Source organism: Brassica napus, chromosome A7 (assembly GCF_020379485.1).
Source record: "Brassica napus cultivar Da-Ae chromosome A7, Da-Ae, whole genome shotgun sequence".
NCBI classification, from domain to species: Eukaryota; Viridiplantae; Streptophyta; class Magnoliopsida; order Brassicales; family Brassicaceae; genus Brassica; species Brassica napus.
In genome coordinates this window covers 28133991-28153165 of record NC_063440.1, presented here as the reverse complement: position 1 = coordinate 28153165, position 19175 = coordinate 28133991, and the positions used below count along the sequence as shown (strand labels likewise).

The 19175-nt window shown below is 39.4% G+C and overlaps 5 protein-coding genes and 1 non-coding gene across 6 annotated transcripts; 4 read left to right on the top strand and 2 right to left on the bottom strand.

Moving 5' to 3' along the window:
• The first annotated feature begins 95 nt into the window (after positions 1-95).
• Positions 96-177, top strand: TRNAS-AGA. Its single transcript has one exon. It is a non-coding gene; the product is annotated as a tRNA-Ser (tRNA).
• Positions 178-3248: 3071 nt separating this feature from the next.
• LOC125576414 (F-box/kelch-repeat protein At1g80440-like) lies at positions 3249-4827 on the top strand. Its single transcript, XM_048736469.1, has one exon. The coding sequence runs from the start codon at positions 3593-3595 to the stop codon at positions 4670-4672; it is 1080 nt and encodes a 359-aa protein (XP_048592426.1). The 5' UTR covers positions 3249-3592; the 3' UTR covers positions 4673-4827.
• A 1012-nt stretch (positions 4828-5839) lies between these two features.
• On the bottom strand, positions 5840-6910 carry LOC106449502 (VQ motif-containing protein 11-like). Its single transcript, XM_013891253.3, has one exon. The coding sequence runs from the start codon at positions 6655-6657 to the stop codon at positions 6067-6069; it is 591 nt and encodes a 196-aa protein (XP_013746707.2). The 5' UTR covers positions 6658-6910; the 3' UTR covers positions 5840-6066.
• Positions 6911-7673: 763 nt separating this feature from the next.
• Positions 7674-10092, bottom strand: LOC125576413 (glycerol kinase-like). Its single transcript, XM_048736468.1, has 4 exons — positions 9787-10092; positions 9285-9506; positions 8191-9157; positions 7674-8118 (listed from the first exon to the last, which is right to left on the bottom strand). The coding sequence occupies exons 1-4, from the start codon at positions 9918-9920 to the stop codon at positions 7873-7875; spliced, it is 1569 nt and encodes a 522-aa protein (XP_048592425.1). The 5' UTR covers positions 9921-10092; the 3' UTR covers positions 7674-7872.
• Positions 10093-11347: 1255 nt separating this feature from the next.
• LOC125576412 (glycerol-3-phosphate dehydrogenase SDP6, mitochondrial-like) lies at positions 11348-14054 on the top strand. Its single transcript, XM_048736466.1, has 5 exons — positions 11348-11976; positions 12158-12637; positions 12726-13057; positions 13136-13296; positions 13363-14054. Exons 1-5 carry the CDS (start codon positions 11625-11627, stop codon positions 13898-13900), a joined length of 1863 nt encoding a protein of 620 aa, XP_048592423.1. The 5' UTR covers positions 11348-11624; the 3' UTR covers positions 13901-14054.
• Positions 14055-14858: 804 nt separating this feature from the next.
• Positions 14859-18112, top strand: LOC106430757 (pyrophosphate-energized vacuolar membrane proton pump 1-like). Its single transcript, XM_013871553.3, has 7 exons — positions 14859-15248; positions 15487-16061; positions 16136-16515; positions 16590-16676; positions 16764-17094; positions 17160-17630; positions 17732-18112. Exons 1-7 carry the CDS (start codon positions 14993-14995, stop codon positions 17939-17941), a joined length of 2310 nt encoding a protein of 769 aa, XP_013727007.2. The 5' UTR covers positions 14859-14992; the 3' UTR covers positions 17942-18112.
• The last annotated feature ends 1063 nt before the right edge of the window (positions 18113-19175 follow it).

Here is a 19175-nt window from a genome sequence, read left to right as displayed (position 1 = left end):
CGAGGAACGTGCTTCTCTCCTTCCTGGTCGAGACTCGAGACAGAGGTGTCAGAGTTTTTATAATCAAATACATTTTATTTTAGCTTTCAACAAAAGTGGACGTGCCGGAGTGGTTATCGGGCATGACTAGAAATCATGTGGGCTTTGCCCGCGCAGGTTCGAATCCTGCCGTTCACGTTTTTTAACCAATTTCTTTCCCTTCACATTTTTACTATTTTGCCCCTTGGACACTAAACGTGAAACCATTTGTACATGTGACATGTCTTATAATTAACTGCAAGGAACTCGTTGAGCTTAGACACAAATGCATGCACTGAAGAAGCTTACATGACGAGGGAACATCCTATTTACTCTGAAATCTTATGCTTCGCCTCTCATCTCCCATTTTCAAACATTCACAAACTATTATGTATATGCTCTTCTTATCTTTCTCTCGTATTTGATACTATTTTGTGCTCAAAGTTCTAGAACCAACTAGTTTGATTACCACAGAGTCAAACACATGTCAATATCGTTTTTTGCATTAATTCTCCCTTCTTTAGCCGTAAACTCTTTTAGACTTTTGAAAGTCGATCCCGAAATTTCAGGGGTTTTTTCCTTGAATGTTACGTACTGTTAATAGTAAAACCATATATAGCCAGTCGTCGTGACTCATGCTTATAGAAAGAAAGAAAAAAACACAATGGCTTTGGCATGTTCTGTGTCCGCTTTTCTCGCTTGACTTTAAGGCTTTAAGCATGTTCGTTTGACCGCCGTGTTGTCGTTCGTCCGTTTGTCCGACGCTATTAATATAAAAACATGTTTTCTATCAGCTAAAATATCTGTTGATTTACCTTCATATATTTTTCCCTCGTCGTCACCTTAGATGTTGTAGCGACAAACAAAGTATATTGGGGTAATTTGTCATCCGCTTGACTTCTTCCTTTACTACCATTTAATAACTCGTATTGACAAACTTTTTCCCCCTAATGTAAGATAAACAAACTATAATGGCGTTTCTTAACCTACGTTAACAAGCAAAACAATATACGAAAGTCAGCTAGACTTGGCCTCGAGGAAACTGACTTAAATAATAAAGTTGATGTATGCATGCTGATGAGGATGAAAATAAATAATTGTTACGCGCACTTGAAAAGGTGATATACAATTACCGTCGGTAGAAGATATAAAATCCACGTCAGCTAAAGGATAACTATCATAATTCATAATGGATATAAAGGACGTATAATACCTACGGAAATTAATGAGAGCTTATCCTCTACGGCCTTCTTTATTTTGATGTCGACAGCATAAATATCCAGTTTCTATTTCTTTTTCAGGGCAGTAAAACACCACTTGTATGGGCAAATCTTGTCTTCATAATATGTCATGTTGTATGCAATGATACACTAGTTGTATTGAGTCTGTTTGCAAACTTTTTTTTAACAATATAATAATGCGTATAAATTACTATAGTCATTGACAACGAGTTAAATTAATGCATCCCCTATTCATCTATAAAAAGCTAAACGATTTGGCAAATTATTTCATGTTTCTATTCTTTTGTCTTTTAATCAACGGCTTGGCGAATTTTCTTGTGACGAAAACCTTTTTCAAAACTATGAATTATTGAATGCGACCAAAGAAAAAGTATTGAGTTTTGAAATTTCGACAAGAACATTCACTATGTAGGTCCCAGGCTCCCAGCAATGCAGTATTACTAGTCTATTCCCATCTGTGAACGTCGTTTTATCGTTTTGATTTATCAAAGAGCCACCCAACGAATCACGACTCTTCTCTTTAAGGATGTCGACGCCGTTTCGTTTTGTTCTCGTCATCCTTTCTAGTCACTAGGACGCCGTGCCGTTCGTTTTGCTTCCCTCCTTAGCTCAACCTTCACAGCACAGTAAATTTAGTTTATTAATTGTCATGCGGCAGCTCGAATTTTTTCACAACAATTACTACACCTTGAATGTTATCCATCGAACAGATAGATAGCTTGGACAATGTATAGTCGTCTTAGACTCAACAGACGCAATTTAATACACGGTATAACAAAGAAATGCCATATACCTTAGCTTATAGCAAAATTAAATTGTAGAAAATATAAACCATGCGAAATATATAGATACTATATATTTATGCCTTTGATCTAATAAATCAATCCAAAAAATAATAATCATATATATATATATATACAAATACATATAGGATGCATAGTCATCGTATTTTTAAGAAACTAACCAAATTTATAGGTTAAAAATGCTTACAAATATATACATGTGGTGGACACTAGAACGAGTCCGATCTGCATGGATCATGCTGCTACGCCAAACATTGTATAATTCAACTTTGTACAGCTATAACGATTGTGTGTAATGGTTATAACCCACATATTATAGGAGGATACATCTTTGGTTTCAGCTTTGTTCATCGGTGTAATGGTTAGTATTATCATAGCAAATTTAAATAAATAAATCGGTAAGCAAATTGTTTATGGTCGACCCAAGTTGTGACACACACATACAGACAGCAAGCTGAATAAAAAGGCCAATATAAAAGCTTCTAGAAGGGATAGAGAAGAGATAATGTAGGAGGAAAGACCCAACATTGTTTTCAGCTGGATTTGTATAAATTCTGTTTATTTTTATATCTTCTATAAATATTACTAGTTGATTTTTTAAAGACTATTAATTATGTGCTTGGACTGTGTTACACAGGTATATTGAAACCATTTTTTTGTACTACTGCGTTAATTTAGTTGTATATAATTAATAAATCGATCTTTTACAAAGCAAAAGGGTGTGATACGATTAATATTATAATCTGAGAAAAAGGGTGTGATCTAAAATCTAGATTCATAAGGTACATACAGAAAGTACAGTCGTTAATCTGCAAGTGTAAAGATTTCTTTTTCCTTTACGATAGATTAATCTATTCTTCTTCCTTACACTAAGTGTATTCTTACGATCTTGTATATCACTGTTAAAAGAGGGAAAACATTTTAAAACAACGTCCGATGTCTATGTAAAATCAGCACTAGTCAGAAGGTCTTTAGAATCCATCTCTTGTCTCGGGATATATTTTCGTTTTTATGGCTGGATTACTAAATTTGATAATAAGAATACCACCAAAATAACAGTATTTGTTAAAATAAATTAAAATATCTCATCCTTCAACTTGCCCCAATTGTTTCAGTGTCTCGAGCTTTACGCTACAAGTCGCAAACCATTAACCGTACACCCCATTCTCACTTCACATGCCGTTATCTTCATTTCATTCAAAAAAGAAAAGAAAGTATAAAACAAGTTTAAGAAAAAAAAAACTATTATTTTTTTCTTCAGACAAAGACAAAATTCACGAATTATTTTGTTTAGGCAAATAATAATAAGGATATGAATGAATCAACGGGCTGAGAGTTTCTAGAAAGACTTATCATCAAATATCTTCTATAAAGCGACACACTCTCCTCTTCCATCTTCATCATCTTCTCAACCTTCTCTCTATCCACTTCCCTTTTTTTCTCACTGAAAGTGTTACATCTTTCACTCTTTTTTAAAGAAGCTTCAATCTTTTCCCTTCTCCAGAACTAAAGAAAATAAAATATTTCGAGATGGAACTCATCCCTAATCTCCCCTACGACGTAGCTCGCGAGTGTCTCCTCCGCTCCTCTTACAAACAGTTCCCTGTTATGGCCTCCGTTTGCAGAGGCTGGAACCGTGAAGTGTCTCTCTCTGAGTTTTTCCAGCAACGAAAAGCTTCAGGTCATAGCCAAGAGCTTCTCATCATGTCGCAAGCTCGTGTCGACACGGACAGAGAGCCCGGATCCGGCAAGAATTCCGCATCGCCGGAATACCGGGTCGCTGTTCTTGAATCCGGGTCGGGTCTCTGGACGGAGCTTCCTCCGATTCCGGGTCAATCCAACGGACTGCCTCTGTTCTGTAAACTTGTTTCTATCGGGTCGGATCTTATTGTGTTGGGTGGGCTTGACCCGGTTACATGGCAGGCCTCTGACTCGGTCTTCGTCTTCAGTTTCCTCAACTCCAAATGGCGCGCAGGGGCAGTTATGCCAGGTGTCAAGAGATCGTTCTTCGGCTGCGCTTCGGATTCAGATCGGACGGTGCTGGTTGCCGGTGGACACGACGAAGAGAAGCAAGCGCTGACGTCAGCGATCGTGTATGATTTGGCGGAAGACAAGTGGACGTTTTTCCCGGACATGTCGCGGGAACGAGACGAGTGCAAGGCGATTTTCCACGCTGGCAAATTCCACGTCATCGGTGGATACGCCACGGAGGAACAGGGGCAGTTCAGTAAATCCGCTGAATCCTTCGATGTGTCTACGTGGCAATGGGGTCCAGTGAAAGAGGAGTTTCTCGACGGCGGCGAAACCGTTAGCGCTCCGATATACGCCACCACGGGAGAAAACGGAGATCTGTACGCGTGCTGGCGTGGAGATGTCATGGTGCTGAGAAATGACACGTGGCTGAAGGTAGGCCAGATCCCTGCTGATGTGTACAGTGTGGCGTACGTGGCGGTGAGGCCGGGAAAGCTGACTGTGATCGGCAACGGCAAGGCTTTGGCTGGCTACGGTGGAGCCACCGTAGGGTATATCTGTGATTTAAGTAGCTTTCGATGGGTAAAATTAGAAACACATGTTGGTCACGTGCAAGCTGGTTGCTTCTTGGAGGTTTAGTATGAAAAGCTCCACTCTTTGGAGTTTGGACCTAAATCCCAACAAAAACCAGTCTAGTGCATAAATCTTTCTTGGAAAGAAGATAAGAAATGTAGTTGTGTTTATGCAAATAAATATTAGTATATGATATTATATGGTATTTTTTTCATTTATAATGTGACGTCTACTAAATATCTATGTTCTTACAAAAATTTCAATAGGAAATATAGAACTGTTAAGTTTTGGTGGCCGACCTACTAAGTATCTATAGTATGTAACAACTCAGCACTAAGCAGTGTACCAGTGATGTGAACTATGTTTTCCATAGAAGAGATAAGTTTTTGTAACTCTGAGGATGGAGACAGATTTTTTTTTTTGGTTTTGTCATCTAATCTTTTATTCATTCTATTATGAGAGAAAACATAAAATCAACACACAAGAGATAAAGAAATGGTACTAATACAAGCAGATTTTTTTTAAATGTCAAACACAAAACTTATATGAGATATAAAGGATCCCAAGTAAGCTGAATGGGCTGAGTATAATAAACCCATAAATTTTGTTAATGTAGGTACAGTAAATCATGCTTCTCTTGAACTCAAAATGGGCTTGTGAGGGCATTTGTTAGGTTGGACAAATGGACGGCTAGGATTTGAAAGGAGGTTTGAAATTTGGATTACACCTGAGGGGGCAGAGTTCGAAGATAGACTGACAACTGACTTTAAAGTGAGAGGCAGAGACACCCTCTGTTACAAGTAACATCTATTATTAATACCACTACTTTTTTCATCTATATAATTAATCTTAGCCGTTGGATCTGAAGAGGAAATAGCTTGATTCTGCGTCACAGCTTTGCCATTAAATCCAACGGCTGGCAGCTTTATGACACACACAAATTAAATTGAACGGAACACTGTTACACACTGTCTACCCTATCGCCCTAAAGAACTGACCTCAATTTACTTTCTTCCTTAACCCAAAAGGTCAACATATAGGTTATCTATTCATTCACATCCTCCGCATACATCATGCATCAAACTTATTTGTGAGCAAAATCAATTGTTTGATAATATAAAGCTGCCAGTATATAGTGTAAAAAATGGAGCTGAAATTTTTTTTTTGGTCAAACAAAATGTAGCTGTAATTAAACATCTACTTGTGAAATGATTTTGTGTTCCTTGCCGAGTATGAAAAAAGAACTTGTAGAATAAATATTTATATCCTGATGATAGTGGACTACACGCGGCGAAATAGTTGACCCTTCAACAAGTTAATTATGAAGGATGATGATGATGATGATGATGATGATAATAGAAAGATAGATTATCCCTAACAAAAAGTAAAAAGCAACAGAGATGTCACCAGCTTAAGATCAATATATAGCCTAAAACTGAAAGTATGACTACAAATTATGATTAGCAGTCGCGATAATCATCTTCATTACGGTGATTAGTGCCGTTAGGAGAAGAAAGAGGAAACAAAGACAAAAGCTCCGGTGCTGGCTCAACCCCGCTTCTCGGACTCGGAAGGAAGTAGAACCCTTTCTCCGCGATGGCTTTTTGCTCTTCATTGTCCGCTGGTGGGTGAGGATACTCACGCGCTGAATGTGGGCTCACGCGCGCCCAGAATGGGTCCAGGTGAGAGACGGGAGAGACCAGGAACCCTCGGTGGAAATGGCTGAAGGAGTCGTTGCTGATCTTCAGCTCCATTTTCTTGGATGACTGACGACGTTCGTGGAGCTTGAAGGCTGGTTTCTTCGGAGTTAAAGGAAGCTTCTGTTGTGCTGTGGAGAGTTCCGGTGGTGCTCCGGTGAGTTTTTGGACGATGTTTCGGAAGTTGGAAGGATCTGCTTGAACGAACATGGTGTTTGGGTCAGTGACATAGCTCGGCGGCTGCTGGTGGTGGTTCGGGTGGCTCATGGCGGTGGAGATGATGTATGAGGTTGAGAAACCCTTTGGTAGAAGAAGAGAGAAGAAAAGCCTGTTTTGTTTTTGTATAGGAAACATTCGTCTGCCCCATTTATTTAAAGAAGACCATCTTCTTGTGTGTTTGACATTTTTGCAAACATATTAAATTTAGTAATTAAAACTTGCTAATATATTTGACTTTTGCACGTCTAGAACTTGTAGATGATAGGTTGACTAAAAATAAATAATCGTTTAGTTGTTAACAATTCGTTGATATATAATTCGAACACGGATTTAAACCTTTTCCAGATGTGTATAATGTTAAAGTCAACCCCGAAGCTAACCATACCTTAGAATTGTTGCCAATTCTTTTACCTGAGAAGTGTGGTTCATATAGATTAATAATGTGATGATGAAAAATAGCCGACCATTTGTTGACTCGGTATCCATTAGTCTAATATCTCACACCATATGACAAACGTATATAATTATAGTTTATACGTGGTTACTGAAATGATATGTAATAAAAAGGTGAAAAACTTAGACATAGAACGCTAATGTTATAATTTTTCGAGGTAATTTCGTAATAAAGCAATTAACGAGATCATGAGTATGTAATAACTAATAACTAGCGAGTATTAATTATCACATCCATAAATTATAATTTTCGAATTTTGAATTTTCCAAAGAAATAAATGCAATGAGGAAGAGTGCATCAGAACTTCTCCTACAAAATTTATGGAAATTCAAATTTGGAAAGTAATAAATTAAATAGATAAGATTTAGAGTTAGTCTTTTTTTTTTTTTTTTTTTTTTTAAGATTTAGAGTTAGTCGATAGCTATAAAACTGGCATGGTACATCGTCAGCCGTCAGGTATACAAGGGATAATGGAGGACAAAGAAATAAGGTCCAACTCGTATTAATTTAATGGGAGCCCATCTGCCCGAAGGAAGGCCTCGGTCAAGGTGAAAAGCGAGGGAACAATAATTTTCTCTTGTTTCTGTGTTTCGATTCTTCTCCTAGACAAGCATGGCTCAACCTTATCGATGCTTTCATCCGCTTAGCAAGAAGGGCCTTGTCCTAAAGAATCTCAAAGCAAAAGCTATAATCACAGTTCCACCGGAAAAGACATGTTTTCAGTTTATAATTTTCAACTGAAATATTGGCTGCCACAAACCTTGTCTGATCTCTACATGTAGTAACTTAGAGATCATATATTATATATGTAATAAACGACATAATGTGGCTTAAAGAGCCCCGCTGTGGTAAACAAGAAAAGACAACGTGGGGATTAAGGAAATAAACTCAAGTTTTTAAAGAGAGAGATCAGCAAGATCAAATGTTCTCTCAACCGCTTTGCACCATGACTCCACTTTCTTCTTCCTGGTTGCTTCTTCCATAGCTGGTCTGAAGACTTTGGAGTTCTTTGACTTCTCTCCTGACTCAAATATGTCTTCTTCCCTCCAGAATCCAACGGCTAGTCCAGCTGCATAGGCTGCTCCTAGTGCTGTTGTCTCTATGTCTACTGGCCTCACCACCGGCGTTCCCATCAAATCAGCCTGCCCATGTTTCAAAAGGACAAATGAGACTTATGTTAAAAAAACTACAATCATCATCATATAATCATTTACCTGAATCTGCATAAGAAGGTTGTTGGCGGTGGCGCCACCATCAACTCTAAGCAAGAACTCCCCTTTCTCGTTATTTAGGGAGCCCTTTTCACCGGCATCTTTGTTCATAGAGTCTAGCACATCTTTCACTTGGAAACACATGCTCTCCAGCACAGCCCTTGCAATGTGAGACTTGTTTGTGAACCTAGTGATTCCAATGCAGACACCACGAGCGTCTTCTCTCCACCAAGGCGCAAACAAACCGTTGAATGCTGGCACAAAGTACACTCCTCCCGTTGATTCTACCATAGCCGCCAAATCTTCAATTTCACTTGCACTTTTAATTATCCCAAGGCTGTCTCTTAGCCATTGAACGGCAGCTCCAGCTATAGCAATGGAACCCTCGAGAGCATAGTTTGTCTTTGCTTGAGGCCCAAGCTTGTAGGACAACGTGGTCAGAAGTCCATGTCCTGACTTGATGGGGACTTCTCCTGTGTTGAGAAGAATGAAAGCGCCAGTGCCGTAAGTACTCTTAGCCTCGCCTTTTTTGCAAGCTTGTCCCAACATTGCAGCGTGCTGGTCGCCAAGACATCCAGCGATCTTGATGCCAGGGATGGGCCAGCCTTTGCAGATTTCTCCAATGACCTCCGAGTTGCTTACAATCTTGGGCAAGATTTCAGCGGGAATGCCTAGTGTCTTAAGAGTCTCCTCGTCCCAGTTCAAGGTCTTGAGGTTCATGAGCATGGTGCGAGAAGCGTTGGTGACATCAGTGACGTGTAACCCTCCATTCACACCGCCTGTCATGTTCCAGATCAGCCATGTGTCGATTGTGCCAAAGATGGCATCTCCTTTCTTCATAGCGTCTTTGACAGCATCTACATTCTCCATCAGCCAGAGAAGCTTCATGGCAGAGAAGTATGTGCTAATCGGCAATCCACAAGACTCAACAAAATGAGATCTTCCTCCTGATAGCTCCTTTTCTAGTCTCCTGTGAATATCATCAAAAATAAAAAAAATCTCATCAGAAACAAACTCCCTAAGAACAGAGGATTTTTAGGACAAACCATTCAAGAAAACAAAACAGCAAGAAAGAGAAATTATGTATGTAATGTTACCTGCAGATGGAACTGGTGCGAGCATCCATCCAGACAATAGCTTTGTGGAGAGGAAGTCCAGTGGATTTGCTCCAAACGATGGTCGTCTCTCTTTGATCGGTAAGCCCAATGGCTTTCAAGCCACCGTCGACGTTGTGTCCATCGGCTGTGGCTTTGTCAAGAGCCTTTGCAATGCACACTTTCACACTTTCGAGTATCTCCATTGGATCGTGTTCCACCCATCTTCATTTACAAATATTAGTGTCAATACATAATATAAATGTATGCATCAAATCCACTAAACAAAGAGCTTCAAAGATAACTAAATATTACAGATCGCTCAAGAATGTAACAGTGAAAGATAACTAAATATAGTGTGTCCAATAAGGCAAGATGTGGATCATCGACCATAAAAAGTCTCACCTACTTCTCACAAGTTAAAAATATAAACATATGTAATAAAAAGTCAACAAGTAGGTGATACAGATCCAGAGAGAGAGAGAGAGAGAGAGAGAGGGATTACCCAGCTTCAGGATAGAACTGAGTGAACTCGACTTGGTGGGATGCAACGGCACGAGCATCGTGATCATAAATGATGAATCTGGTGCTGGTCGTTCCTTGATCTATTGATCCAATGAAACCTTTTTCTCCTGCCATTTTTTTTTGTTTTTCTAAAGAAGAAGATTGAACAATACGAATGAAGATGAGTGAAGATAGGATATAACGTGGGAACAATGGGGGGAGTGATATATATAGAAAGCTGAATAAGAGTCAGAGATATTGTTGGAAAGTTCACCCTTCTTTTTATCCGTTTACTCCAGCGTATGGTGATGTATTCATTATGGTTTTTATTGGTGGAAGGTCAAATACTATGAGATCATCTTTCTTAAATTCAGCTCCATCTTTCACGTGTTCTTCACGGATTGGTAGATTTTGTAACCGTCTCTATCGTTGACTTTTGACAAACTCTTAGGTCTGTTCACAAATCTGGTTCATATATAGAGTTGATTTCTTTGAAACTTATCCAATATTTGAGCTATCTGTTTACATACAAATAAACTATATGCTATTTATAAAACTTTATATATACATATACAACATTGATATTTCATAATTATTATCAAAATAATATAAGCTAAAGTTTTCTCAATTAGAAGATATGGATTATTAATGGATGTTTATCTCTACTAAAATTGATTACTGCTAGTAAAGGCAATATACCAAAAATTGGTGAGCTGGTTTACCAATAAATATTATCAAATATAAATTGAGATAGCGACCTTACATTTACGATCACAATATATTTACCGAATTATATGTTGTTCTTATCCAGTTCTATTAATTGAGTTTCTTTGCAATCTCTCAAGATGTATATGCATCTCTCAAGATTAAGAGAATGGCCAACAAACCAAACATCCTTGAAGACTTTGTTGGTTGCTACAATAGCAATTTCACGTACATGTACATTTCTTAAATAATATAAGCCAAAACTTATGTGGTTCATATAAGAGCTCCAAAAGCAATTTCATATAAGAGCTCCAAAAGCAATTTCATCAAAAACTAACAAGTATACTACGTTTGTAGAAGGGCAATTGTCAATAATAGCATCTTTTGAAGTTTATGTCTCAAAAATAGCACTAGAAGAAGAAAGTCACAAAAATGACATTCATTAAAAGGTAAAATATCCCTAATACCCTTGGTTTAAAATTAAATAAACAAACAAAAATAAATAAAAATAAATAAAATAAATAAAAATAAATAAAATAAAAATTAAAAAAATGAAAAAAAGATTTTTTTTTTTTATAGTTTCAGATTATATGTTTTCAGATTCGAAATTTTTATAATTTTTTTTTTCAAAAATTTTTTTTTTTTATTTTTTTTTTCAAATTTTCTTTTTATAATTTAAAAATACTTTTTAAAACTGTTTTTAAAATTTTTATTTTTTATTTTAATATTTTTTTTTATAAAATTTTAAACCCTAATTCCAAAACCCCACCCCTTAACTCTAAACCCTAAGGTTTGGATTAATTAACCCAAGGGGTATAAGTGTATATTTACCTCTTTAATGAAACCTATTTTTGTGACTTTGAACCTTGAGTGCTACTTTGGGAACATAAACTTGGTTTGGTGCTATCCTAGTCTTTTTCTCTTTGTAGAAATATAACTAATATGATATTCAGTAAGCTCGGAACTTCCTTAGACGTAAGCGTATATAAATGGTAAGCTTGAAGATTACGAAATCATCATTTAATGAATATTTCCAAATTTGGCTTGATTCACAATGCAAGCATCTTCTACTCCTTCTCCATCTCATTATGATCACATCACTTTCCAATCTCTCTCTTTCTCTCTTCGCTCTCCATGTACGCCGCTTCTTTTCGCCGTCTCGCCTCTGGCGTTGCTTTCATCGCCACTGCATCTGGTGGCGCTGTTTTGTCGCTTGCCTCCAGCGACAAAGACCGTACGATTGTGGAGTCATTAAGGCGTACGATTGGTGATCCTACCGCTTCTGTACCGCCTCGATCCGTTCAAGAATCGGCTCTGAGTGGAGCCAGCTTGTCAAATCCGCTCGATCTCCTCGTCATCGGCGGTGGAGCCACCGGTTCTGGTGTAGCTCTCGACGCCGCCACCCGTGGCCTTCGTGTTGGTCTCGTCGAACGTGATGACTTCTCCTCAGGGACCTCTTCGCGATCAACAAAACTAATTCATGGAGGTAATAACTAATCTTATATTTTAATTTCGTATGCGTTGCGTTAGCTACACGCAATTCAGACAAGAAGCATGAAAGCAGTTACTTGGTTGAATGATAAGTGTAGATAAATAAATGATGAGTTTTAGCTTTTTACTACAGAACATATTAGGTAATTAATGGTCTAATATTATGATTTAATTAGGGGTTCGTTACTTGGAGAAAGCTGTTTTCAATCTTGATTACGGACAGCTTCGGCTTGTGTTTCACGCCCTCGAGGAACGTAAGCAACTGATCGAGAACGCACCGCATCTCTGCCACGCACTCCCCTGCATGACACCTTGTTTCAGCTGGTTCGAAGTTGTCTACTTCTGGATGGGACTGAAAATGTATGACTTGGTGGCCGGACCAAGACTCTTGCATCTCTCCAGATATTACTCTGCTAAACAGTCTGTCGAGCTCTTCCCAACACTCGCGAGTAAAGGGAAAGACAAGAGTACTACTTTGACAGGCACTGTTGTGTACTACGACGGGCAGATGAATGATTCGCGTGTCAATGTTGGTTTGGCATGTACCGCCGCTTTAGCTGGTGCTTCAGTTCTTAACCATGCAGAGGTTGTCTCCCTTATTAGGGATGGTGTTTCTCAGAGAGTAATTGGTGCTCGGATTCGTAACAATCTCTCAGGTACGTACAAAACAAATTTGTTCAATATTTAAGCATAAATTCTATATATTTAACTGATGATAACATGCTTAATTTAATATATGACCAGGCAAAGAGTTTGACACCTACGCGAAGGTGGTTGTTAATGCGGCTGGACCATTCTGTGATTCAGTTAGGAAGATGGCTGATGGCGAGTCGAAACCTATGATATGTCCAAGCAGCGGCGTACACATTGTGTTGCCTGACTACTATTCTCCTCAAGGGATGGGGTTGATAGTCCCCAAGACTAAGGATGGTCGAGTTGTGTTTATGTTACCTTGGTTGGGGAAAACAGTAGCAGGCACTACAGACTCTCCCACTTCAATCACTTCGCTTCCAAAACCTCATGAAGATGAGATTCAATTCATACTTGACACAATCACCGACTATCTTAACATCAAGGTACGCTCAACCTAAACCTCTCTTTTTTTTCCTAAAAGATATAAAATATACTTGATGACCTTAATAAAATTTTACTAGGTTCGACGTACCGATGTTCTTTCGGCTTGGAGTGGTATTCGTCCATTGGCCATGGATCCAACAGCAAAAAACACTGAGAATATGTCCAGAGACCACATTGTTCTGGAGGATTGTCCTGGTCTGGTTACAATTACAGGTGGAAAATGGACTACTTACAGAAGGTACAAAGGGTTTGTTTGTATAAATAATGTGGTTAGTAAAATGCTCATGGAGTGATTTCATTTCAGCATGGCGGAAGACGCGGTGGACGCAGCAATCAAATCTGGAAAGCTGAAACCCAGCAACGATTGCGTAACGCAGAAGCTACAGCTTGTGGGCTCTTACGGATGGGACCCATCTTCCTTCGCAGCTCTAGCGCAGCAATACGTGCGCGTGAAGAAAACTCACGGTGGTAAAATGGTTCCGGGGACAATGGACACAGCAGCTGCAAAGCATTTGTCACATGCATATGGGTCAATGGCTGACCGAGTCGCCACCATTGCTCAGGAAGAGGGTCTTGGGAAGAGGCTAGCACACGGTCATCCGTTCCTCGAAGCAGAAGTTGCTTACTGTGCAAGAAACGAGTACTGTGAATCAGCAGTGGATTTCATCGCCAGGAGGTGTAGAATCGCCTTCTTAGATACAAATGCAGCGGAGAAGGCTTTGAAACGTGTGGTGGAGATATTAGCGAGTGAACACAAGTGGGGCAAGACGAGGCAGATGCAGGAGTTGAAGATGGCTAAAGAGTTTCTTCAGACTTTCAAGTCTTCCAAAAACGCACACTAACAACAAGAGGCCTAGTTTCTTCCCTAGCTAGCTCATTAGATTTGGGTATTTTTCAGCTTAATTTTCGTTTAGTTGGATGTTGCATTCCTTTGAGACGGTAATGATTCGTGACCATAGCATGAGGTGTAATAAATTCCACAATATATTCTTTGGATTTTCTCAGCTATTAATACTCTTGCTTATTAACGTGAGCTTGAACCAGATTCTAGTCTCAGATTACTAGAAAACATATATTTAGTATTTTTTAAAAAATTATTTTACAAGACGTTATCTTCTTAAACTTCATGTTGGCCACATGAAGGAAAAATATTATTTCTGTTACGCACGTTACGATTCCTTGATTTTGTAACGCCCATCATGCAGAAAGGGACAAGGAGGATGAAGGCTAAATCACATACGGGGCATGTTTAGCATGTGTGGTCATCAATGTACATCAATTAAAACAACAATTATAATATAGTGTTTGAATCAATCCATGCAAAACTATAACACTGTCACTGTAAGGAAATAAACGTATAGACAATGTCCGTAGGTAAGGAAAATCGTATCGTAAGGACGTGGAGCCATGTAAGGATGGAGAAAGATGAGAGTGATGACTAGACTTGCAGTGTTTCGAGTTATATTCAACCTTACCGAATCTCTACGTGAAACTATCCAATTAACATTATAGAAAAAATCTAACGGCTACAAGCGTGTTTCTCTACATAAGTGGGGTCTTGCATGAAGGGCAAGGATGGTAGACATTTCGTGAGTCTACTACGCCACGTGGATGTGACGTGGTTACTATCTTATCCGCCGCGTAAATTAATAATTTTCCATAGACTAACACGTTCGAAGCCAGCCGTCCGATTGGTAGAAGATTGAAAGTTAAACGGTTCATATAAGTAGGTGAACATAAGCGTAGAAAAGTAAAACTGTCTTTTTAAATTTTTTTACTCAGACTCTTTACTTATAAAACGACACGATAGCTCACCGAGTCGCTTCACTTCACATATCTCTCACGAAGCATCAAAAAGTCTCTTTCTTTTATCCGTTGATTCTCATTTGATTTAGTGTTACAGTGTTTGAGGAGAGAGAGAGAGAGAGATAAAGATGACGGGGAAGGCGTTGTTACCGGAGCTTTGGACGGAGATTTTGGTGCCGGTGTGCGCGGTGGTGGGAATCGCCTTCTCGCTGTTCCAGTGGTATATAGTCTCTGGCGTGAAACTCACCGCCGATCGTGGCGCGTCTTCGGAAAGTGAAGACGGGAAGAATGGAAATGAGGATTATCTGATAGAGGAAGAGGAAGGGGTTAATGATGAGAGCGTCGTTGCCAAATGCGCTGAGATTCAGACCGCTATATCTGAAGGTGATTGAGAACTCGTGTTTTATTTTGCTTCTCTGTTTTTTTTAAGATCTTCTGTCTTTTTTTTTTTAATATCTTCAAAAATTAATTAGAAAACAGAGAAAAAAAATTGAAACTTTTTTGTTTTTGTTTTAATATGTTTTGGAAATTTTGAACCTTTCTTGTCCGAAGCTGAATATTTAGCCAAAGTAGCTCTGTTGTTGTCTTGTTAAATAATATAATCTTGTCCGTGTGTGAACAGGTGCAACCTCATTTCTATTCACCGAGTACAAATACGTTGGCGTCTTCATGGTTCTCTTCGCCGCCATCATCTTTCTCTTCCTCGGCTCTGTCCAAGGCTTCAGCACCAAGAGCCAGCCTTGCACTTACGACAAGACCAGAACATGCAAGCCTGCCCTCGCCACCGCCGTCTTCAGCACCATCTCCTTCGTCCTCGGCGCGGTGACCTCAGTCCTCTCTGGCTTTCTCGGGATGAAGATCGCCACTTACGCCAACGCTAGAACCACCCTGGAAGCGAGGAGAGGCGTTGGGAAGGCCTTCATCGTTGCGTTCAGGTCTGGCGCTGTGATGGGTTTCCTTCTCGCTGCGAACGGTCTCTTGGTTCTTTACATTACTATCAACCTCTTCAAGATTTACTACGGTGATGACTGGGAAGGTCTCTTTGAGTCCATCACTGGTTATGGGCTTGGTGGATCTTCCATGGCGCTCTTTGGTAGAGTTGGTGGTGGGATCTACACCAAGGCTGCTGATGTTGGTGCTGACCTTGTGGGAAAAGTAGAAAGGAATATTCCAGAAGATGATCCAAGAAACCCTGCTGTAAGCACTATTATTAACACCATTCTTTTATGTTGGTCACCTAAGAAGTTTGACTTATTGTTGTTATGTTTCAGGTGATTGCTGATAATGTGGGTGACAATGTTGGTGACATTGCTGGGATGGGCTCTGATCTGTTTGGATCATACGCAGAATCATCTTGTGCTGCGCTTGTTGTTGCTTCCATCTCCTCCTTTGGAATCAACCATGACTTCACTGCCATGTTGTTCCCCTTGCTCATCAGTTCAGTGGGAATCTTGGTTTGTTTGATCACTACCCTCTATGCAACCGACATCTCTGAGATTAAGGCTGTTAAGGAGATTGAACCTGCGTTGAAAAACCAGCTTATCATTTCGACGGTTATCATGACTGCTGGAATAGCTCTAGTGTCGTGGATTGGGTTACCATCTTCCTTCACCATCTTCAACTTTGGGACACAGAAAGTTGTGAAAAACTGGTAAGATCCTTTTACTTTTGCTTTTTGTGTGATTCCTTTTGCCAAAGTGCTTTACTTAAATTTGGGGTATGCAGGGAGCTATTCCTGTGTGTTGCTGTTGGTCTCTGGGCTGGACTCATTATCGGCTTTGTTACTGAATACTACACAAGTAATGCATACAGGTAATATAGACTAGTGTGCACTCAATTTCTCTTTCTCTGTGTCTTCTTTTATGACTAATTAATTGTATGTCTCTGTGTGGTTTGCAGCCCTGTGCAAGACGTGGCAGATTCATGCAGGACCGGAGCAGCAACCAACGTTATATTCGGACTTGCTCTTGGATACAAATCCGTCATCATTCCAATCTTTGCGATTGCTGTCAGTATATTCGTTAGCTTCAGCTTTGCTGCCATGTACGGTGTGGCGGTTGCTGCTCTTGGGATGCTCAGTACCATTGCAACTGGTTTGGCGATTGATGCTTATGGTCCGATCAGTGACAATGCTGGTGGCATTGCTGAGATGGCTGGAATGAGCCATCGCATCCGAGAAAGAACCGACGCTCTTGATGCTGCTGGTAACACCACTGCTGCTATCGGAAAGGTATATATCAGTCTTACTTTTGTACAATGAAACAACAGTGCTCAAACTTGTGGTTTGTTATGTAGGGTTTTGCGATTGGCTCTGCTGCTCTTGTGTCTTTGGCGTTGTTTGGTGCATTTGTGAGCCGAGCAGGAGTACAGACGGTGGATGTGTTGACCCCAAAGGTGGTGATAGGGCTGCTAGTTGGAGCGATGCTTCCTTATTGGTTCTCTGCAATGACGATGAAGAGCGTGGGAAGTGCAGCTCTTAAGATGGTGGAAGAAGTGAGGAGGCAGTTCAACACCATCCCCGGACTCATGGAAGGTACCGCGAAACCAGACTATGCAACATGCGTCAAGATATCAACGGATGCTTCCATCAAGGAGATGATTCCTCCTGGTTGCCTTGTCATGCTTACTCCTCTCATTGTCGGTTTCTTCTTCGGCGTTGAGACCCTCTCTGGTGTCCTCGCTGGCTCCCTTGTCTCAGGAGTTCAGATTGCTATATCAGCATCTAACACTGGAGGAGCCTGGGACAATGCCAAGAAGTACATTGAGGTAAGCAAAGCCTTTTGTGTGTGAGAGAGAGTTTATATTGTGATAAGAAAATATCAGAAGAGAGAGAGAGAGGATTGACGATTGTGAAATGATGAGTGCAGGCGGGGGCATCAGAGCACGCGAGGAGCTTAGGACCAAAAGGGTCAGAGCCACACAAGGCAGCAGTGATAGGTGACACAATAGGAGACCCACTGAAGGATACATCAGGACCGTCGCTTAACATATTGATAAAGCTAATGGCTGTTGAGTCTCTCGTCTTTGCTCCCTTCTTTGCCACGCATGGAGGTTTCCTCTTCAGGATCTTCTCGTGAAGTTGAAGGCTAACTTATATAATAAAAAAACCTATTTCTCACTCTTTTTACATCTTTTTTTTTTCGGTGGTGGTGGTTTACTTTTTGTTTAGTGGTTTCATTACGAAAAGTTAAAATGATGTTATACTTGTGTTCTTTTGCCAAAAGAAAAAAGAACAATCTCATTCAACATGTTGATTGGTGAAATAACAAAAAGAAAAAAGAACAATCTCATCTTATTAAACATTGCATGTAAGCATTATAAGGTTTGGATCCTTACATGTGTAGTCACCATATGTTATTCTATATAATATAAATCAAAACATGAAAGATCTATTGTTGTTTGGGGTCTTCTGAAACCATGCGGCGGTTCCTGCCTCTCATTGCAACCGGTGGCAACTTGTAACATTCTGTACGACAAGCTGCACATTCTGACGCTGGTGATGAGCGCTGGCAGTGGGGACGGCAGATCTTACTGCATTCTATTTCCGATTTTGCTTCACCTCCTATGACCAATACAGCCAGTATCATCATTATCCACACCATGCTCATTACCTTACCCATTTTCTTCTTCTTTATGTTTATGAATTGAGTTACTTATGATGCAACTATTTCTATATGTTTATGAATGAGTTACTTGTTGTAATGCAATAGTCTCTACTTATAGTTTCGAGATTGCAATGAATACATTGTCTTTCAGTTCATTATTAGTCAAAATTTAACAGTAACCAAAACGGAAAATATCAGTCAAAATTCTTGTTCAAAAGCATTTATATTTACTGGTCAAAGTTTTAATTGTTGACTCAATTAGTAACTTGTAAGGTATTAATACACTCGGCTTCAACTGCCAATACATCGGTTCTATTTATCTTGCGACTCTTGTTCAAAAGTATTTGTGCATTAGTCAAAAATTTAATTTTTGCCATGCTTGGACTCGATTAGTAACTTGTAAGGTATTAATACATTCGGTTTCAACTGCCAATACATCTGTTTTATTTATTTTGTCACCTTTTGTTCAAAAAAAAAAAAAAATTTATTTTGTCACTCTTGTTCAAAAGTATTTGTGTATTAGTCAAAGTTCTAATTTTTTTTACTTTTTACCTGTTTAAATTTACTGTATGACATACATAGTGTATCTTTAAATTTTTCACTTTTTATCATCTCCAGCATCTAATTTATTAATTTAGGGTCCTATTTTTTTATCTACTGTTTAAAATTCATTGTAGGATCATTTGTTTAACATGTTTTATGTTAT